Source organism: Haliaeetus albicilla, chromosome 8 (genome assembly GCF_947461875.1).
Source record: "Haliaeetus albicilla chromosome 8, bHalAlb1.1, whole genome shotgun sequence".
Taxonomy (NCBI): Eukaryota; Metazoa; Chordata; class Aves; order Accipitriformes; family Accipitridae; genus Haliaeetus; species Haliaeetus albicilla.
The window spans coordinates 1,448,900-1,472,236 of record NC_091490.1 but is presented as its reverse complement, the minus strand read 5'-3'; the positions used below and the strand labels follow the sequence as shown (position 1 = coordinate 1,472,236).

General features: G+C 40.9%; 1 protein-coding gene across 6 annotated transcripts in view; it reads left to right on the top strand.

Annotated features, from left to right (window-relative positions):
* LRRC7 (leucine rich repeat containing 7) overlaps positions 1-23,337 on the top strand; it is a 177,975-nt gene that overhangs the window by 149,362 nt on the left and 5,276 nt on the right. For 2 of the 6 annotated variants that reach the window (XM_069788403.1, XM_069788405.1), the window contains 8 exons: positions 3,124-3,235; positions 3,458-3,638; positions 4,622-6,299; positions 8,092-8,241; positions 12,854-12,973; positions 18,048-18,266; positions 19,559-19,651; positions 22,306-22,380. In XM_069788403.1, coding sequence (XP_069644504.1) covers positions 3,124-3,235; positions 3,458-3,638; positions 4,622-6,299; positions 8,092-8,241; positions 12,854-12,973; positions 18,048-18,266; positions 19,559-19,651; positions 22,306-22,380 — 2,628 coding nt within the window. Of the gene's footprint in view, positions 1-1,083; positions 1,207-3,123; positions 3,236-3,457; positions 3,639-4,621; positions 6,300-8,091; positions 8,242-12,853; positions 12,974-18,007; positions 18,267-19,558; positions 19,652-22,305; positions 22,381-23,337 lie in introns of those variants that run through there. The other 4 variants (XM_069788407.1, XM_069788402.1, XM_069788401.1 and 1 more) reach the window with 4 other exon arrangements.

Below are 23,337 nucleotides of genomic sequence, written 5' to 3'. Positions count from 1 at the left end.
AGAGACTGTAATGTGGATAGGTGGCTCAGTGAGGTTTTGTTACAAAACTGCACCACTAACTATGGTTCTCAGGAAAGAAGCCTATGCCTCAGGTAGTCTTGTTTGTATCTAGGGATATTCTGATAGCTATCTGGTTGCATTTGTTCCTAGACTTTCTGTGATCTTTTTTTTTTCATTAAAGTTTTAGTAAAATCTGGGCTGAGTAACATTTGCCTTAATCCCTTTATTTCTATGCTTCTCCAGTTCTTTATAGCCAGTTTGTCATTCTTCAGATTGACCTAGCCTTCTCCAGCTTAGAAGTGCTGCCAACCCTCTACATATACATAGTTGTTCCTCTGGAATAGATCTATCATTGATGGTCACGCATTCCTCTGCCTTGTGTGTGCTGTGTCTGCCCAGAGTCCCGGTCTGCTCTATTCGGAGGTTTTACATTCTTTGCAAGCAGACTCTAGGAGTTAGGTTATTTTAAAAATTCTCTCCCTCCAGATTATAATTTAATGTTCTTATGTTGTCAGCATGAATAATTGGTGATATTTTTCTTTCCCACTTATTTTAATGGGTTTTACCATGTATTTTCTCTTGGGAAACAGCTCACCATATTCGTCTGTCCTCTACCTATATCTTTCTCTGGTTAGTCCTGAGGAATAAGTTCTGACACAACACAATTGCATTTATCTCTTCCCTTTGTTCTTGCAATTGGTCCTATTAATAATACTTTTTTTTTTCCTATCAGTTACCTTTTTGTTCTTGGGCTTGTAAGAAAAAAGGACCTATTAAACAGAGTAGAATTAAATGGAATATAACTTTGGTTTTTTACAATATATTTCACTCTCATGGCATATTCACAAATGCCAGACTAGCTCTTTCAAAAGTGTATTGATTTTTGTTGGAATAGCTGGACTAGGGGCTAAAAAGAAAAAAAGAATATAACATAGAAAACTTCATGTAACATGCACCTGACAAAAACCTGTGTTCATCATTCTGTCAAAAATGGAACTGCTGGTTCTTCCTATCTCACAGCAAGTAGTTTTATTTTAAGCGTATAAATTTTGGAAGTTTCATGGCACAATATTGGGATTCTAGGTTCAAGATAGAGAAAATAAAGAATTCCAAAAGAGTCACCTGTCTGATACAGACAACACTCAGAAATCAGCTCTGGAAATCCCAGACAGGAAGGAGAAAGAGGAGCATACAAAAAGCTCAGAGGTACAAGAAGAAACTTAACATGCACCATGCTTCAAAGGTGGAGAATTTCACACTCTGTGAATGCTATGCACTTTTTGATTTCTCAAAAAATTGTTTTGCATAAGTTTGTTACACTGCACTAGAAGATGATTGTGCTGCACTGGAAAAATGCTGTTGCACTATTGTTAGCTTCAAGTTGTATGTACATCACTACTGCTATGTGAGAACTACCATAAACGACAAGGGATGTCTGCATGTGAAAGTAGTTTAAAGTCTTGAATACATTACACCATGTAAGAATCAGTATGTAGCTATATTTGCTTAAATGTTAGTGCCGAGGGGGTTAATTAAAGGGGTTTTGAAGATACCTGTTCTTTGCTGTTCTGGTATGGTACTACCTCCTGTAGAACACCAAATGCAGAAGGGTTATAATATCTGTTGTACAAATATATTCTTCAAGGATAAATCACATGGCAAATGCTTCTACAAATGTCTGTTTCCACTGTTAGTACAAAAAGTAGTTAATGGAGAGTAAACCTCTGAAAATTTTGTCCTTACAAGTAAAAGCAAGTAAATTTTAAAAATATTGTAGCATTTTACATTTTAAGAATGTGGTTTTGGTTTTGGTACTCCCATTTTAAATAGTTTCTCTAAATATTACGTCTCTTTCCTTTATTGACTTCACTCTGCAAAATCACTGGAGTACCTTTAACAACAAAATGTCAGGGTACACAGATCCTCATAGTGTCTCCATTAGTGTAAGTTCCCTCATCAATATATTTCTCCTAACCATTTCCTTCCTCATTTATACTACTAATTATTGATTTTCTCTTAATACCTCTCCAAAGCTTCCTCTTTTTTACTAGATAGTCTCCTTCTCCAGTTTCCATCCTCTTTATGAAATCACAGCTCATCCTCTCACTTCTGAGATGATGTGTGTTTCTGTACCCCTCCCCACAAGGATCTTGACTGGCCTTGGCACAACTTTCCAGTGTTGCCATGCCCATCTCCCCCAGTTCCCTTTCCATTACATTTCCCTGAGCCTGTGCAACAACACCCACAAAGTGGCTTTCCCATAGTGCTCTTTCTTCCAGCTCCCTTTCCTTAAGTCCCCTCCTGAGGGCAGGGTTACCAGTATCATTCCTCCAGTAAGTGTCATCCCCTACCCTATCTCCCCAAGACTCCTATCTTCAGGTCAGCATCTTTCTCGTTTCTGAATTTCTTCCAGGGATGTGAAATGCCATGGATTCCGTTTGTGGCTTCATTCCCTTCTAACTATCCTATGAGCCTAATTTAAATGCCCTAATTTAAAATAGCTCTTTCTAAGTCTACATCTCACTTTCTTTCCACTTTCTAACTCGTGTTATTTTCAGTATATGTTCTGTTGCCGGCTAGAACAGCAAAACAGTTTTGCAGGGCAGTCTTTGAAGGTCAAGATTTGCTGAACTCTCAATGAGAAGTTTATGAAATCTGAATCATTTTAATTTAGCAAAAAATTCTTTAGAGACAAAGTCATATTAATTAAATATAGCTATATGGACAGTTGAATCTGTCAAAGGACTAGTGCCATGAATAAATGAATGAGGAATACTTACTCCTGAAATAAGAAGTAATTGTTTATTCTACATTTTTATTTATTTCTACTGGTAGCTTGCATTTTTGTGACCTTCATCAAAAATGTTTACATGGCCTTGATGTATCGTGCAAGTTCCATCTGTTTTGTCCACATTTTCAGAATGAACACATCAACATAATTTTTATAATGTAGGACTAATTAGAATTTTTAGTTGACAAATCAGCATGATTAAACACGCTACCGTATGGTGGGGTTTTGGTGTGTTGTCACATTCATGGAAAGAAGGCGGTGAAATGTTTGTTCATTGCAGTTTGAAGTGGATTCTGTTTCCTATGTTTACTCTACATTATTATATTCCTCAGGATGCCTTTGGACATCCTGCCAGTGAGATGAGGATAGGGGAACTTCGTCCTTCCATGCCAGAGACTCCGTTGTACCCACCCAAACTTGTTCTTCTGGGTAAAGACAAGAAAGGTACTAACTTGACTTACAACCTTTTAGATGAAAGCATATGTAATGTACACAGATAGACACATTACTTAAGATGTTCTACACTTCAGTCTGATTTTGAAACATATTACATGCATATTTGTGCACATGTATATATATCCATAGTATCAATTTAAAAATGTATTTTTCTGGAGTTTAGTTTTCAAATACCACGTCCTGAAAACATTTGCTGTGTTTTGTTTTCAGAATCGACAGATGAGTCTGAAGCAGATAAGATCCATTGTCTGAATAACAGCGTTTCCTCAGGCACTTACTCAGACTATTCCCCTTCCCAGGCTTCCTCAGGGTCCTCCAACGCGCATGTTAAAATGGGGTCCTTGCAGACAACGGCTAAAGAAGCAGTGAATAACTCTTTGTGGGGGAACAGGTGTGATCATCTTTCTTAACATAGCTTCTGGTTGCCTTTTGGTTTATGTTGTCATATGCATTCAAAGTGATCGTATGCTATCTGTTAAGGCATTCAATTAAAAAAATACAACATTTTTACTCCAGTTTTGCAGAGGTGTACATAGCTATTCAAAGCCCAGGCTGTGCAAAGTTGGCCACCCATTCATACTCTATAAATGTCTGTAATTCTACAGCTGGTTTTTCAGCTATGTGCTATAACCATGCATTAAAAGCGCCTAGTAATTGAGCTGCAATAATTCTGCTCTGCATGGCCCTGAGCTCCAGCTGCCTGTAGTTTAGCATAGATAGCAGAGTGTTATGTCTCTCATATTATTGCTGTCCTGAGCCTCACTCTGCCCTGGACCTCCAAGAGCAACACAGTTACTTTTGGAAGTTGTAATTCACGTTAGCCATCAGCAACCTGAAAACACTCTCGCGCCATACCAGGAACACCTTGCCCTGTCTATTCCTGCCATAAGTCACCTAAAGTAGTTCCATCCACAGGCTCGTCCCCATTAAAAAGAAGCTGGAGCCTGCTCACTGGAGATGCATAAAATCTTGGTGGCGAGAACACGCACAAACTGAATCTGGTATTTTTGTTTAAGAAAAACCCAATGTAACTGTAAAGAAGCTTCCCTTGCACTCATAAAATATTATTTTTAAAGCAGGAAAATATGTTCAGCTGGATTTATATGAACATGACATTGAGCCACCGTGGACTTTTGACTGACTTCTCAGTTTCTCTGTGTACGTACTTACAGAATCTGTACTCCAGTGCAAAAAACTGCTGCAGCCATTCATGCCAAACCAGTGGCACAAAGTGGACATCTCGTAGTACAATCCCCAAGGCAGAGTATAGATGGGAGAATATTAAATTGCTTTATAATTGTGTCTTTCTGATGACTGCTTTTGTGCTCTAATAGAGGGCACTTTATCTTGTTCCGTTTTGGTTTGGTTTTGCAGGTTGGCACAGTCATTTCCACAGCCCCTTGAAACAAAGCCATTGCTGAGCCAACGGGAATCTGCGCCGGTGGGGAACCTGCCACAGCGCACCGACAGGCGCCCGCTGAGCGAAACGTTCGCCGACAGCTGGAATGACAGCTCACACTACGATAACACAGGGTTTGTTGCAGAGGAGAGCACGGTGGAGAATCCTAGTGCTAACCCCCTCCTGAGCACGAAATCCAGAAGCACATCTGCACATGGACGCAGGCCGTTGATTAGACAAGACAGGATAGTTGGCATTCCCCTGGAGCTGGAGCAGCCGACGCTCAGAAACACACACGAATCTGAAGTGCCTCCTCCCAATCCTTGGCAAAATTGGACCCGAACCCCTAGTCCTTTTGAAGACAGGACAGCTTTTCCTTCCAAACTGGAAAGCACCCCCACCACCAGCCCTTTGCCTGAGCGAAAAGATCATGTCAAAGAGTCTCCTGAAATGACTAGCACTTTCACCCCAGGAATAGCATGGGAATATCATGATTCAAATGCTAACAGAAGTCTCACAAATGTCTTTTCCCATATCCACTGTCGCCCAGATCCTTCCAAAAGCGTTGTTTCAATCAGCAAGAGTACAGAGCGGCTTTCTCCGATGATGAGGGATTTAAAAACTAACAAATTTAAGAAGTCACAAAGTATCGATGAGATAGACATTGGTACATACAAAGTGTATAATATACCTTTAGAAAACTATGCATCTGGTAATGATACTGTAGGAACCCACGAGAGGGTGGACAAGCTCCTGGGCCCAGAGCACGGCATGCTGAGCATGTCCCGCAGCCAGTCGGTCCCCATGCTGGACGACGAGCTGCTGACCTACGGCAGCGTCAAGGTGCAGCCGCAGCAGAAGTCATCCGTCACGAAGAAAGTCTACCAGTTCGACCAAAGCTTCAACCCACAGGGAGCAGTGGAGGTCACAGCGGAGAAGAGACTACCGCCGCCTTTCCAGCTCAACCCCGAGTACATTCCCCAGCAGAGTAAAAACCTGCCCCAGGATCTGGTCAGCCCGAGGGCTTACCGCGGCTACCCCCCCGTGGAGCACATGTTCTCCTTCTCCCAGCCGTCGGTGAACGAGGAGGCGGTTGGTGCCCCCTTTGCGAGCCAGGGGTCTCGGACGGGGTTCCTGAGGAGAGCGGATTCGTTGGCCAGTTCCACCGAGATGTCCATGTTCAGGAGAGTCAGTGAGCCCCACGAGCTGCCCCCGAGCGACAGGTATGGCAGGCCTCCGTACCGAGGAGCTGTGGAGCGCCAGAGCAGCATCTCGGTCTCTGAGTCTCAGTTCCTCAAGAGGAACGGCAGGTACGAAGACGAGCATCCTTCCTACCAGGAAGTGAAAGCCCAGACTGGAAGCTTTCCAGTTAAAAACCTTACACAAAGGAGGCCGTTGTCTGCAAGAAGCTACAGTACAGAGAGTTACGGCACATCCCAAACCAGGCCGGTTTCAGCGAGGCCTACAATGGCAGCTCTGCTGGAAAAGATACCATCAGACTATAACTTGGGTAACTATGGCGACAAGCCTTCCGATAACAGTGATATAAAGACAAGGCCTACCCCTGTGAAGGGAAATGAGAGCTGTGCTAAAATGCCCGCTGACTGGAGACAACAGCTACTTAGACATATAGAAGCTAGAAGGTTAGACAGGGTATGTTTGGCATTTCTCTGCAATTAATGCCTTTAGTTGTGTGTTTCGGTATGTCAAACTATTTGCACGTACAGTGGTAACCACCAGAATTCCCAGTAATGAAATTCCTGCATTGGTGTCAGAGGAACCCACCCGCAAAGGGATCTGGGGGGGGCTCAAAAGCAGCTGGAGTGAGGGGTTCCCGGGTAAATGAGAGTGATAAAGAGCCTCTGCACGAATAACGCACCACGGTGCACTTCACTAATGTAGTAACTGCTGCAGCACTGTCTGAAATAATAAAAAACATAAAAATCTCTCCCTATCAACAGATGTGAACGTGCTGCTGAAGTCCACCACTTCAGTAATGATTTGAGAGCATTAAAAGATGCTGGATACATCTTTGCAGTAAAAGGCAACAAAGAAAAACATCACAGATAAAAAGTAAAATAATGTATTTTAGCTTTCATATCACTGTTAGTGGAGAGGATTTAAAGGTATCTTTTAACTCTGAAAAATATCTCTGAATATACACTGCCACTGTTTTTAACAAGGAATATGATTATTACTCCTTTTAGCTGTAGGAAGTTATGCTTACTTGCCTTCTATACAAAACAGTACAAGTACCATAGTGCATGATTTCAATCATGATCTTGACTAATGACCTACTTCATGAATCGAATTTACTTCATAATCTGAAGTGGTTGTGAAAAATTACTGTCATGAAATGCATCAGTTAGTTTCAAAATGTGTCCATATACCTATTTTACACTAGACACTCGTGAGTTTGGTGTTAATATATTCAATACCTTCCAGTTGCTTGGATGTGACGCATATTAAAATATCATTAAGGATCAAATGGGTAAACTTTAAAAACTGGCTTGAAGGCTGAAGCTTTTTCCTTACTTCAGCTATTTTCCTTGTGTTGTGCTAAACTGATTGGAAAATACCTAATACCTAGGCAAAATAGTGCACCCCAAGTAGAGACGTTTCTGGTGGAAATAAACACTTCCCCGATGTTGTTTGTTTAAGAAATATCTTTACACTTAGTTTACAATGTACATTTGCTTAAGAAATACTTAAACTCATGGAAAGCTGACACTGGTGATTTTATCTACTTAAATTGAGTTCATAGTAATCCCTGCAGGTGCCAGCGAGCTAGTTTTGAGTTGTTTGCAACTTACCGTAAGCAAAGCTCTAAGAAGCTGGGCTGTCCGGGGGAGATTTTGCTGATGAGAACGCCTGGGCACTGCAGTGCAGCAGCTGCGCCAGAAGACGCTGCCTGTCTGCCCACGGCCGGTGAGATGCCGGTCGGTGCAGGACCTGCGTACCTGCTGTGCTGGGCCCAGCCAAAGCTTGTCCCTTGTGGGCAGCTGCTAGCCAGGGAGCGGTCACAAAGCTCATAAGATGGTGCAGAGCCTTCTTCTGTAGGGTTTTTTTTTCTCTGCCTTTGGTGCTCTTTTACGCTAGGTACACATTTTCTGGCCCATCCGTGGTTGCGTAGACGTACCAAAATTTGGCCATATTTGCAAAATAAAGACTTGTACCATGTTATAGACTGCAATTTTCAAACTACAGATAACAACATATTTCATCTGCTGTCAGCGTTGAAGTCTTTTATGGTATCCATTTTATGTATAACTAGCAATGTATTTGCTTCCGTGTGACCCAGTGCATGCATCAAGAAGCTATTTATTTCTTGGTACTGTTTGTTTGCTTAAACTAAAACTTTGTGAAATTAACCATATATGTGTGATACTTAATTCAATGAGCATGTGTGTTCATATCCTGTCACGTGGTTGTTTCCTCTACTCAGACCGCTGCTTACAAACACAACACAGTTAGCCTTGGCATGCTGCACTCTGGAGGTTTTTCAGCAATGCATGCCGGCAGAAGCATGACTTTAAACTTGCAGACTAAATCTAAATTTGAAAACCAAATGCTTCAAGAGCTACCTCTACCGAAAGTAAGTATGGGATAGCCAGCATATACCAGCATTACAAAATAAATTAATAATACTCCTTGCTTTTTCCTGGTTTAGCTTTTGCCTATTATTCATGCTTATACGATACACAATCCAAAAAGCAAAGATGATAGAAATACAGTTTTCCTACTCAATAATCTTGCTTTTTGGATTAAGTAGCTCACATGGCTGTCATTACTGCTTTCTGCTCTCGTGTTACAGACTGATGTGATCATTTTCTCAATGACTTAATCTGTGCGCAGAAATGGAGAATGTGTTTTGGTTTGTGACTGATCTTAGAAAACTTAATGTAGAAATGTTTGATATGCATTTAAATAGGCTCCAAGAGACAGGGACTTTAATATTGGAACATTAATTGGGTATGCTGTAATAGTGGATGAGTTTTGAGTACATGCCTACCACACCTAAACTAATTTTAAACTTTTGTTGAGTGATGCCTGTAGAAAGAAAATAATTTTCTCAGTTTTTACTGTTTATTTTACAGCTATTAACGATATATTGTTGATAAGTACATACGTACAAAATTATATACAAACAAAAGTTTGATGGGAAAAGCACATATGACAAGCCAGGGAGGGACATTGCTGAAGTATTTTCAGAGTATCAGAGAGGAGATGCTGAGACCTTACTCTGCGTCACGTATGGCCACACCGGAGTCACAGCAGCAGCCAGTTGCAGATACTTGAAAGCGGTCGCACTGGTGGGATTGCGTGTAATGACAGGGGGCTACTGCAGTGCTAGAAGTGACGAGCATCGTTAAGTGTCTTACTGCATTAGCATCGGTAGCTGTTGGTACAAATTAGCAACATCTCTGTGAGTAATTAAAGGGTAACAGAGCACAGATCCAGGCGCTGAAATGTGATCATCTGCACTGTTAATTGCTGGACTGGCCTCAGGCATGGTTTGGCCCAGGCCAGCTGGCACCCTCCTGGGCAATCCCTGGCCAGGGCTCCGGAGTCAGCACTGGCCAGAAATTCCCAAAGGAGGGTTCCAGTGACCGATTTAAGAGTTTAGATCCAAGCCTGTTTAGAAGAATAAAATAATTTAATGGCAGCAACAAGACCAGATTGTGCTGGTTGGCCGGAGGACAGGTCTTAGCACTGCTTAGCTTGCAAATACAGGCATATGCATCGTACACTGGATTTCCAAGCAAAGCAAAGCTGTGATAGGTTAACAGTGCGCGCGCGCGCACACACACACACACACACAGGTCATTGTCAGGTTTCTCCTGCTGTAACTTACTTTCCATACACTGTTAACTTCATTTACACCCCCCATTCAGCTGTCCCTGGATTTAAACGAGTCCTAATGTTAGTGTGTGCTTCTCTGTTGTTCAGCTGATGACATCTAGGTCAAATCTTAAACGTAGATGTGTGTGTGTTTGGACACAGATAGCTTTCCAGTGTTGGTCATACTGTTTTTTTCTTTCAAAGAATTTGTTTGTCTACTTGGGTATGTACTAATTCTTGTCACAAGTCCTTGAAAGAAGTCCATTTGACATCAGCTCCAAATAATGGTACTATTTTTCTACACACCTTTAGGAATAAGGTATTATATATCACTTTAAGAATTTTAGGCTGTAGATAATATGGATACTAGTACGTTGATGTCTGAGGAAATTTGTGAAACTGTTTAGAATGACATGTTTGGGGGTGTGGTCTTACGTGAATTATTCTGCTTTATATTTCACCAGCATTTCATTGCTGCATACCCATATAAAATGTGATGCTGAACTGCATGAAGGGGGTGTATTCTCTTACTGTACTGTTTGGAAAGCAGTGAGAAATTATTGTTGAACAAATATTATGAATGTTTAGTATTGTTTAATTTTATTCCTTCACATGTTCTAAGAATTTGTATTTCTTAATGAATCCAGGCCACAGCAGCTTAATATTGACCTCTTCTTCCTCTTCTTTCTTGTGGCCTAGATTCAAGAGAGTAATGAGTGAGGTTTAATTGTCCAGTGGAAGATCAGGAAATCAAGTATAGCAATTACTTATTTTGAGAAAGTTTATTACATCGATTCTATTCCACGTATAAAATGTTTGAACTGTTGCTTTTCATTTTTTACCTAGACTTAATAGATATGTAGGTTGTTTGCAGTCTGTCCAAGCTCTGTAAATGAATGGTATTGCAAGTAGACAAATTCATTTTACTGCAGAAAATGAAAAGAAAAACCTGTTATCACAGAATTTTCCTGTTTATTGAGAAAGCACCCTCTATATTTTTTCTTTTTCCATTTTGAGTGCGAACTCACCTCTGCAGATTAGTCACTTGCTTATAAAAATGGCACAGAGTTGTCTGCAGAGACAAAAGGAACACTTTTCAGAAGAATGCTTTCAATTTTTGGCATCCATCTCGCAGTTCTTTTAAAAGTTTATGTTTTGGTGCACTTCATTCTCAGAAGCGTGCAGTACTGCCTTCCTTTAGGAACAGTCAGCATATTCACATGTATCACACAGGAGGAAAAACAGAAGTTCCTTTAGGAAGCTGCCTCGCTAATCCCCTCCGTCTCCGCATGGTGAGGCCACCTAGCATGTTTTATAAAGTCATCTCACAGGGAGGTGAGCAGATTTCCAGCACAGCCTTGGGCACCTCGGTCTGTGGGTGACTCTGGAAGGGGTGACTCACATCACAAAGATGATGGCCTTTCTTTTTCATTGTTTTTTTACTACTCCTCAGAGCAGAAAGTTTTGCAATTGTACTTTTTCATTTCAGAAGCTGTTTACTGCCCTGGTCTCAGATGATGTACCCCCCCGTTTGGATGAGGGTTACGTGGGGACATGCAGCAAACAGGGCAGAATGGCCGATTCCTGGGTTTACACAGGCACAAGGAGCCCTACCTGGGCCCCAACTGGGCCCCAAATTCTGATCTGCGGACAAACAGGGCTCGGCATGTCCTGGGCTGGGGAGCCTTGGGCAGGGGCTAACCCCTGGCAGCCTTTTCAGGCAGGCTGCTCACAGTCCTGGACGCCTGTCCGGACACAAAGCTTCACCTGCGTGTGAGGGCCGTAGAGCCATATCATCGGGTTCGTGCATGTCCGTACGCCAGCGTACAGCTCTGGGCCCAAATTTGCGAATGTTCGAGAGTGGTGTGCTGTCTGAGAGAGCAGCAGCGCTGCTGCATGAGGCACTGGGACCAGTGTCTGTTGAGCTGTGAGGGGTAACCTATGGAAAAAGTGCTGAGGTTGGTCTCATTTTTCCTTTTTTCATCTGTGTAAAGAAAGCTCCACCAGGAGGTCTTGTAGTTTCAACAGGGGAAGTGTTTTTCTGGTGGTTTTTAATATAAGGAAAATCACATCTTCCCTGATTTTTCCGGAAGACTTCTTGAATTATGAGAGCATTACAATGAAAGTTTTCTTTGATTTTAAATAAGTAGTGTTGAATTTTTTTACTTAACCTCTGAGGAGTATGATTTTAATTGCAATTTACTTCTATTTACTTTTAAAGGATTTTTAAGCTTGCATAAAAAAAAGTTCTTAATTGACCAGTTACCAGCTTTAATATTTCAAAGCAACAGTTTCATTTATTCTTCAGTCATCTAAAGAAGTGTTTCATGATTTTTTTAAATCTAAGCTGAAGAAGAAACTGCTTGAATGACAGAGGGGAAGAATGGACTTTTTTTTTTTTCTTTGCAGATTACCATTAATCAGAACTGAATAAGCAGTTAACTGAATAAGCACTACATAATGCTAAGTGCTGTCAGTGGTAGTACAATGTTAGCATTTTGGAAAGTCTGACACAAAAAGCCATACCCACGTTAGCAAAATTTCCAACTATGGCAAAGAAATACAGAAACAGATAACAGAAAATCAGGATGGGACAGAAAAAGTACACGTCCTCTAAAGTACTGAAAACAGGAGTAAAATAACCAGGGAAAGTGACAAAGAAGAAACAGGTATATAAGGAGAGAAAAGTGAAAAATAATAACAAAAGTATCAAGCTCATTTAGGAAACTTTAAATGTGTGTTATGTCCATTCGTATTCAGGAAAGCATTTAATTGCTGGTTAATATTGTACATATGATAGCCTGTTAACTTAGAGCAAAACCAGCCACAGCCGAGAGAGAGGTCTGTGAGAAGCACACCACACACAGTGATGCACAGAGCATAGCGTAAGGCAAGAGTAGTCACAAGGACAGTATTGCCGTTAAGGAGTATTTTCTGAAGAAAATATAAGCATATAATTTATCTTGGTGGCAAATACTTAATGGAAAAGTTTTTGATGCTTGAATGACCAGTAAGAAAGTTTTAACTCAAATGATTAATGACAGACTGCATGTTTAAATGCGGAACTTTGCCAAAATTTGTTTCTCCGAAAAGAATGAGTTATGTTAAATTAATTTTCTCTTTTCTCTCATCATTCATTATTCTCATTATTTCTCTTACATATCTTTCAAGATCTGCTGCTTGCAGAGAGTCCCACAGCAATATGATTACACATTAATGAAATACCATAGAAATTTAAAAGGATTTCCATTTTAGCAATAGTGTGTTGCAGTTTAACTGGGTTGATTACTGAAATAAATATGAAGAGAGAATTTTCTGTCATGGTGTGACAGTGACTAAAGGCTGCCCTACCGTTTCTGCAACAGACCCCGTCGCAGCAGAGCAGCATTCTGGACAACGGGCAGGAGGAGATGTCTGTGAGCAGCCAGTGGAACCCCTACCCGCTGGGGCGGCGGGACGTGCCGCCGGACACCGTCACAAAGAAGGTAAGCAGCACAAGCAAAGCTGCTGACATAGCTGTGGTTGTCTTCTTTTCCCAGCGAATCTCTGGAAGGAGGAGAACAGGTTAATGAGGACAGGTTTGGGAAACACATGTTTTTGTTTCAAAGCTTAAAGCAATAATCATTATGAACTAAAGATGGTGTTTTCATGCCTGCTACCCGTTGTTTATTTATGCAGATGCTAGTAGTTACATCTATAGCTTGTGAATTGGGCACAGTGGGCTTGGCAGGTGTATTCCTGCGTGTATCAGCCAGCCATCAGCTCCCTCTTTATCCTGAAAAGTCTTCATTCAAATGTTTCATTTCAATTACATTCTTCAGTTCACCACAAAAAATAAATGTGTTGAGGTGGAGGCCAGCCCAGTGTCTAGACAGTCACAGACATTTTGGCAGAGACATCCTAGGCACGCTTCATTTGCTGATAAACTCGCTAGAAAGTGAGTACTAATTTCTAGTACCTTGTGGCGGTAGATATTAAATTCCAGTGCTTGGACCTGGCCTGTTTCTATGAAAACACTGGCAGCTCTCTCCCGGCCCCAGCTTGGCTCTGCTCATCGACTGAGAAACTGCCACTTTTATATGCTCTAATCATAAAGCTGGAGAATAGAGGATCTTGACAGACTAAACTGTGTTTGCAATCAGCTTTAGAAGGTGGAGCCACACATTTAAGCAGTGATAATTACACTGATTGTTATCTATATGGAGATCAGTCCTGCTCGTTCCTGAAGTAAAGTCTTATGCATGAATAGAACTGGTGTGAAAGTCATAACGTGCACACTAATAACTTCTGTAGCGTAATTAACTGTCAGCTGTGATGAGGCAAATATCTCCCTACTGGCTTCACATCTTTTTATCCAAGACAGTTTCAGAAGCAGTAGCCCTTGCCTTCATACAAAAGTAGCGACAAGAGATACACATGTGGAAGAGGATTGCTTGAAGATGGGAAATGAAAACCACTGCACCTAGAGCAGCCCGGAGACTCCTTCCCAGGCACAGGAGGGTGAGGAGGAGGGTGCCCTGACATTGTTTCATGGAGTTGGCTCTGACAGCCAACTTATTCGAAGGCTTTCTTTATTCTCTGATATGCAAGAAACTAGGATAAGACATTTAAGAGGAGTCACTGCTTATCTTCACTGGCATATTGGGATAGAACCTGTGTTTATCCATTCACACAATCTAACACAGTCTATGTCTTGCATTTGTGCATCAGTGTTGCTGTAATAAGAAACTACAGATTCTGTTTTGTTCTGAATATTTCAGTATCTCGCTGCTCAGATGTGGTAAGTACAAACGTTGCATAACCGTACTGAAATCTGCTCAACTCAGTGGAGCAATCCATTGTTACATCCGTTGTCAGCTACTTTAATTATACTGTAAATATTGGACACTGAGCTGAAAATAATTAACTTTTGTGGTGGATGTTAAATAAAGTAAAGAATACAAATGAAATTGGGGAAGCAGTCTGCATAATAGAGATTTTTTTTCTGCTGAATAAATAATTCACATTTCCAAGAAAGGCAGCTTATCCACCTCCAGCAAGAGCCACAGCATGAATACACAAGAAGTAGTGATATGATCTCCTCAAAGTCTATTAACAGGACTGAGAAAAAGAATTCTGAAAATTGTTTACCCACCATCCTCAGGAGGTGGTTTGCAATGTACTGTTACAACAATGCTAATCTCTTCTCCGTTGAAAGTGACCTCGAGTGCCTTGGTTTCCCAGCATCTGGGGATTAAAATACAGCAATTATTTGAAGTCTGACTCAGAAAATCTGCTATAGAATTGAAGTTCAACATAACAAACAATTAAACTATGTAAATATAAATTGTAGTGTATGTTTTGGTTTTCCACTAACGTAACAGTACTAGTGTGAATGGGCTCCTGCAGAGCAGAGCCTTTACATGGTAGAGCTGTACCTGGGAAATCACTGGAAGAAGAGTCAGGACTTGTTCTTCCAAGGGGAAGAGCATGTACTATAGACAGATGGACTATGTACTCAGGCTGGTGTAGTACGTATATAGACGTGGTAATGCGTGTTCCTGAATTATCCACACATAGAAGGCTACTATACATATAGTGATGGCTATTTACATATGTTAGGTAGGGTGGGAATACTACACAGTAATCCCGACATAACTGGGGGGGGTGGTGGTGGTGGTAGTGAGTGGTTGTGTCCTTTTTGCTGTTCAGAATATAGATTAAATGCCAGTTTTATTTTAAGTATGATCATTTATGTGATCATCCCATAATTTATGGGCTATTTCTCTTATGGAAAAGTTGGATATTTTAATCTTCAAACTGAATAATCCACTGATTTGTTAAAAGACTGCAGTATTTATTCTTCCTGGAAGATTACTACTTCTATCATGTCAACAAGACAGAAGTCAGCTACGTGCCTGATCAAAAAAGTTGTATTCTGAGTTCGCTGCTCCTCTGTAAAAAGGGAAGGGGTAGAAGTGTGGCGGGGGATCACCAAAAGGGAACTTGGAAATCACTCCTTATGGAAAAGAGAGGTTGAAGAGTGAGAGTGAAGATGGAAAATGAACAGACATCAAGCTGGCCAACCTGGGCGCAGGGTGACAACCCTCTAAGAGGATGAGCTACACAGGTTTGGGGATGTGTAGGACTGTTAGTTGGCCTCTTCTGCTGCAGGATTGTAGCAGCCCACAGGAAGGCTGAAGCCATGCAAACTCTTGGAGATCCCTGCGTGGGCTATAATGGTCTGGGTGGATGTGCAGGAGCATATGCTATGGAACTGGAGCGAGGCAGCTGCCTCAAAACTGGGACAGACAAAAGTGTCTGAGTCACCGTTTCTCTCCCTTTCTGACTTAGGAGTATTTCTGTTAGCCACAAATGAGAGGCTGGAGGCTCTTTCTGTTTCATTTCCAGCATCTGCTGTTCAATACAGAGGTCTTTTAACCTGATAAATAGGATTTGAGGTTTTTCAGTGAAGAAGCACAATTTTTTCTGTATTTGAAATAGACATCTTCCTCTGAGGCAGACGATACACCCGCTGTGGACTGCTGTGGTGGATATGGGATTATATCTGGGGCAAACAGCAGAATTTATGAGATTCTGCTTTTTTGGGATCGTCTTGTGTTGAGTATGACGCAACATGAAGTACAAAATCGTGCTGCACCCGGTCACCTGCCCACCTTGCATCTCCACGGTGCAGGGTGACAGGGATTCAGCAATCCGCTGCGGGCATGGTTTGTTGCCGCTAGGGAGTTAATGAATAGCTAAGAAATCTGTCTTGAGCATTTTCCTTCCCTTCTGATTTTGGTTGAATTGAAGATCTCTCTGACCTGTAAAGTGGGATGTTCGCAGTACAGACTGACTTCACCAGGCTATTCTTGGAGTAAGTTTGTCAATGTCTATTAAGCACTTTCATGTACACAGGTGAGCTGTGTTTTAAGAAGAGTTTGGGGACTGACGATTTGGGCACAAGGAGTAAGAGATTTCTCTGTCATTACTCACGTTGAGACTATCCCTCCTGTACTAAATAGAAGAACTGTTAGACATGTATTCTACCTAGTCCCTTTCTTCAAATGTTGTCAGCAAAAAAGTAGGACAGAGCAGATCAGTTTTGCTTGGAGTCACTGCATGTCTTGCTGGGATTCTGTGTCAGTGACACGAGTAGCTCCAACTGCATCTGTATTAATGATGTGTTCTGCAGACAAATCTTGGAAATCCAATAAGATATATTTTTGCTATGGCAACCAGCAATTAATTCCAATGCCCTGGCTGCTATAACTTCTGAGGCTGGATGATTGGCCAATGGGTAAGAAATGTTTTGATCTTTCGCTGTATTAAATTTAATCTTGTCTAAAATACAGTCTCACAATTGGTGACTCTTCCACCCAGGGTCATAAAGGTTCAATAGTACTGGGGATTAGATCTGCATGATGAGACATGATTGTGTCTTTGGCTGGTGTAAACTTAATGTGAAACATCATTTAAGTAGGTCTGTTTTGTCCATAGAGACTTGCAGACATTGAGACATGCAATCTTAATGCTCTTTCGCATTCAGGCTGTTCAAATAATAGTGCTGGTTGATGGGTGCATATAATCTGAAAATTCTCAGTAGCAACGGTGTAATATTTCATGGAGATAATAGTATTTGACCATACAACGGAGCATAAATTTTGCTCATTCCCTTATGGCTAAGTTGCATGTGATTATTTTGTAAGCATCAACATCTGAATCCTGTAAACATGAAAAGTATAAAATTGTCTCAACTCAATCTATATTGTGAAGATTTGCATCAAATATTTATGAAATTCATGTGCCTAAAAAGAGACTGTATATCAAAGAGTAAGCAAGCATGCAACTTTACCATGTCAAGAGCAGCATACAGAAAGCAAACCTCACCTGATAGATCACAGCTGCAAACGTGAAAGGCAGTGGGGATGGAGTGGGTAGAAGCATGATAGCCGTCATCCATTTTTTTTCTGAAAATATCAAAAGGCCGAGTCAATGTAAACACAGTATTTCACTTATATTTACAAAATATTACAGCTTCAAATCAGTAGACATTATCATAGAAATTTGATAATTAGTTACATTTTGTAAAAGCCACATCTGTTCCTAGGACAAGGCATAGGATTTAATTGATTATGCTTTCCATACACAGTGCACAATACTGGCCATTATCTGTATTTGTGTTATAAATCTTATTCCAAACTATCCTCAAGAAAAAAAACATTCCAGTATCTTCAGAGTGTGCTGTGATGAATAATCTGCCCTACTTCAATTTATTAAATGTTTTCAGTTCACAAAACATTCTGAGCAGAAGCATGTATCATGACATGAGGAAAAAAAATATTTTCTGTTTATAAAGCATACTGTATATGGCTAATTTCCCTTAAACCTCCTAGGGTCACTAAATGCAATGGGCATATCCTTGCTGCTTTTAATCGCGTTTTTTTCCGACTGTGGTCAAAAGGCAAACCTCTGATATGATTTAAGAGGTTTGCTTTTACTTGACTCTGTAAGTTGTAATAATTGCTTCTTTTCAGCTTCCTGAATTTCTGGCCTAACGGGTTACGTTACCCACAGGCAGGTAGCCATATCCAGACTCTAATGGGATCACAAAGCCTACAGCATCGGAGCCGCGAGCAGCAGTATGAAGGAAACATGAACAAAGTCACCATTCAGCAGTTTCAGCCACCACTGCCTATTCAGATTCCCTCTTCGCAGAGCTCTCGAGCCCCTCAGACAGGGCGGTGTTTAATCCAAACCAAGGGTCAGAGAAGTACGGATGCCTATCAGGAGCAGGTGAGAAAGCATGTCTATAGAATAACACTGTGACAAACACGTTCTGGTTTTTTCTGCCCTGTATACAGCTGGAAAAGGGAGCCTAGGGCAATAACAGAGGGCAGCTGAGCCAGGCAGCACGGGGGAGGCATGGCTGAGCTGGAGGCGGGCGAGCAGGTCTGTCCTCTTCCCCAGCACCAGGGACTGACAGCGGGTTTTTCTTGGACTGACCAAGCAACACAATTTGGCACTGAAGTTCCTGAACAGAGCTGACATCACCGGGTCATACCGAATTAATTTGCAAATTCCCCAGTAACCTGGTTCAGTGCTAACAGTGCAGTGTTTTTGGCAAGACGCTGATCTTCTCAGGTTTTTATGGGCTGCTCCAGTTTAGCCCTACGAAAGGCCAGCTGTAGCTCCAGTGCTTCCAGTCTAATGAAATGGGTGCTGATGAGTTTCTTCATTAAGTGGTCCTATCCCCATTATATTTGGCCTTAATGACTGCAATAACTGTTTGAGGCACCTGACTTGCAGAATAAGGTTCAGAATCATTAGTAAACCTTTCTCTTGTGTAAAGTGTTGGTCAATCCACACAAGCAGCTGCCTGTATTAAGTCCCTGAGTATTGCATTGAGATTCAGAAGCAATTGCTTGTGTGGCTGGAGTACATGCTCTGACTGGCTACATGAGTAGTCATTAAGCTACACTGAGGTCATTTTTATTTTATATTCAATTACCCAATGCCATTTAGAGTCATCCTGACTAAAAGATAAGATTCAGCACTATTTCCTGGAGTGAGGCACTTGGAAAAGTCGTCGGTGCTTAGCGCAGGCTGATGCTGACAATGGTCTGAAGATCTCTGAGCTTCAGAGTACTTCTTCCTTGGGTTTGTCCCAAGCACAGCACCCGGGGATGCTGCATGTGTGACACATTCTGGCAAAATAAAAGCACACAAGATGAAGCTTCACTGACAGATTTATCCCAATGTTTAAGTGAAAAATTTGGCCAATGTGAACTGCTCTTTCACAAGTCTAAAGGTGGGTTTTTTTCTCCCTGAAAATAAAACTTTAAAATATATGCCAAAATACATACAGCACTGTGAATATTATGGTGTCATTGCAGCATGCTAAAATCATGAAAATACTTTCGGTTTATAACACTATTCTACTGACTTTTACTGTTGTGCAGTACAGCTTTTGAGAGGGTCAAGTCATCTCGTTAATGGTGAAATGGGATATATGCGAAGAAGATGCCATTGTTTAGATACACTTTAATGTTGGCATTAACTTATCTTGCCCTTTCTTTTTAACCTAGTTTTGTGTGAGGATAGAGAAGAATCCTGGCCTTGGTTTTAGTATCAGTGGTGGAATAAGTGGACAAGGAAATCCATTCAAACCTTCTGATAAGGTAAGTTACAAATTTCTCTCTAAATGGTCCTTATTTTAGAGTGCCATATAGTGGAGACATAGATAGCATCAGTGAAATTTTTAAGCACTTCTGTTGTGATAATTGAAAGAATTTTTCCCTTTGGCTTGTTTTTGTTAGGGGATTGTTGTTCGCTTTTTTTTTTTTCTGGTTAATGAAGACGAGAGAATCAAAACAGAAATCACACGGGTGTCTGCCTTGTATTCCACATATAAGATAATTTTTAAGATTGTTTTCTGGAGAACTGTCTCTCACTTTTTTCTTTTAAGAGTCAATATAGGCCCTGATTAAACTTTAACTAAAGTCATTAGAGGGAACACTAAACCAGTAACAGCATCACTAGGTAGCTGAAAAGCCAGGGTTTATAGCAGCTGTATCAAATAAAATCAGCCTGGCCTGCAAACTGGTCTGGAGAACATTGGTGCCTTACAAACACCATGGGAAGCAGTCTTCTGTTCCGTACTGCGAATTAAAAATGTCACCATTATGGTACATGATGGTCAGGGAGACTCAGTATTCATTCTGAGAATTACACGTTTAAGAGGTTGATAAATCTCTTTACAGTGAAAGGAAGCCTAGTCAAAATACAACAGCTGGCTATTATCAACAACGCAGGGCTTTAGGATTAGGAAATGGACTCTTAGACCTGTGAATTTTTCTGTTCTGTGCAGTAAAACTGACTGGAGTTTGTTGAAAAACAAGTACTATGGGTAACTCTCTGTTAAACATATTCTTATAGTTTACATTCTTTGATAATACTGGATTCAGTTTTCAGAGGCAGTCATAACTTCCATAAATATTGACAATGTTTGGCAAATGATGAAATTAAAACTGTCTTTTCATCTCTTCTCAAAAATTTGAGATCTGCATGCAAATTAAAAAAGTAATTTCCCCACCACTCTGAATTACAACAGAAAGCTAATTGGAAATGTAAAATATGCTTGGAAATACCAATCTAACAATCTTAATTCCTTTCAATCTTCTCATTGATAATTCCTGTTTTGAACTTCAAGAATAGGTCCATTTAATGTACATAACTATCGGGCATTTTAACGACGATCCCTTAAAACTTACTTATTTTTGGTGTCCTTTGAGATTGCACACTAGGATTGCAGTTTATAACATCATGGTCTTTTTTCCCACAGTTTCATGTGTGATGTTAGAATTAAACTATACTTCCACTGTTTTATCACTTGCGTGAAATTACTAAAGAAGAGTTGATACCCCACTATGAATGTGTCTGTACCAGTAATACATGCAGTGCAATAACAGCTGTAGATAGACTTAATTTCACCAATAACAGAAATGCAAAATTGTGTGCTAAGGGAGCAATAGGGTGGTTAAATTGAAGGAATTAATAGTTAAAAGTTTTTTTATGTGGTGTTACTCTGAAGCAATGCTTCCCGCACTGTTACATCAGATTTATCATGTTTTAAATATCACAGAAGCGATTACAAGGGTGATGCTGTCTCTCGTCATACATACCAGATGTTTGTGATGGTTTTAAGTGACGCATATGGTACTATTCCGTCTATAAGATGAAATTAGTGGGGATGGCAGTGAGCACTCTTCTGCATAGTGATATACCTCTGCCCTGACACGCTGCTGGTACTGTGATGAAAGGACAGGAAAAGCAGTAAAATGCACAGGAGCGATCAGTCATTTCGAATGGCAGACTTGTGTCACAAGTTAATGGCACATGGATGAAATACAAGCTGCCCATCGCTCTGCTCCCAAGGAGCTCAAGTTTTTATAAGGTTGACAGAAATACTGGACAGTACCTTGCTCCAGAAGGCTATAAAATCCCTCAAGGGCGCACATGATTTGCATGATGATACCAAGCAGGAAATTTCTCTGGTGTCTCTGGGAGTGATGTGCATGGCTAAAATTTACCTATGCTCAGTTCTAAAGTCTGCTTAAAGGTATTTACCCTTGGCAGCAGGGTAAGCACAGCAGAGAAAGTGAGACCGAGGGTACAGAAGTACAGGGCTGCATGAGCGGTATTGGAAATATTTCAAATGTGTTCATCATCTAGGAAGTCAGTCTTTGATTTGGGGTTTTATTAATATATTTTACTGAAATTCTGAATACAAATCTAAAAATATCCTTTATTACTTAATATTTTTTCCCCTTTCAAAGTCATTCACTCCACAGACACTGTATTAAGTGACAGTCCTACAGACCTTTGTACTGAATATCTCAAGGGCTGAATATCAAGGCTGCTTTTCAGAAATTTTTTTAAGCTGTTTTTCTTCCTAGAGGAAGTAAACAAAGATTACTGTATAGATTATGGTACGCATTATTCTAATAAATTAATGCTTGCTCCATTTTAATTATCCTCCTGATAACCCTGTTACTCTTGCCCTATTCATATTGGACATTATTTTGTGATGTGGAATCTTAGTTTCAAATGACCCACAATTATGTTTCTATCAGGCAGTAGCCAGCTGAAGGGCACGGGGAGCTGCTACAAACCCATACTAGTGTTTGATTACAAACAGATGAAAAAAAGACTTTAGTGTTTAGACTGTTGTCGGAGTATATAAAGCCCCCAGCCACCAGTTAGGGAGACACCTGTATTTTGGGAACTAGTTCTTGGTGATAGCATCCTAACCTCTGTTACTTCTGACTTATAGGGTATCTTTGTTACTAGGGTTCAGCCTGACGGACCAGCATCCAGCCTGCTCCAGCCTGGCGATAAGATCCTCCAGGTATGGATGGATTTAACTGCTTTGTAACTGAACTGAGTCTTTGCATCTTAGAAGTACAATGATACTGTGTTCAGGACAAGTTAACTGCTAGTTTTGTTGTTATGGTAGTTTAATATCGTTCTATAACAAAGTACTTTTGAAAGCTGGTCTCAGAAGGAAGGAATAAAAAGCCATTTGAAAACAAACTGAGGGTGTGAAAAAGAGGCACTGGGGTGTGCTGTCCAACAGCCCCTCTGCCGCAAGCGGGGAGCTGAATTAAACCCAGGGGGCACACTGAGAGCAGAGGGACCATAGCACAGCAAGGAGCCGGGCTGTCTTTCGTTTGGCCTGGCAGTTTCTGCTCCCTCCCCAGGGATGCTGTTAAGGCACACGAATGCCAGCACCAGCCTTTTGGGAGGGAATGGCACTGCAGGAAAGGGTTAACGCGTACCACTTGTCACAGGAATGATCCGGGTGACACAATTCAAACTGAAAATAAAAATAATCCTTACATCATATCCAGCTTTTCCACACTAACAGCACAAGAAGGTGCAGGGAGAAAGGCGCTTTACAGGCAGTTTCACAAGCATAAGTATATGACAAAGCAAGACATGTTTATAACTGTTGCCTTTGCAGCTGATGTGACACTGGTGTAAGGAGCTATCTATCTAGTCACATTGTTTGACAGAATGGTAACTGGCAATATTTATCCCTCTCTTTTGCTGCCTCATCATTTTTGAATGCACTCGCATGAAAACCAGCCACTACTGGATCCGCTACTGGATCATGGAAGCATCTGCATAATTTACAGAGAAATCTCCGCTTTTTGTTTTCTTTTTTGTTAATGCAACAAATGTTTTCTGCATTCCAGTAAACTTTTTACATAGAAAGACAGGCTGTTCCTGAACATACCTTTCAAAAATTCCTCATTCACAGAAAACAATGGCTGTCCCTGTAGAGAAAGGTTTTCTACCATAT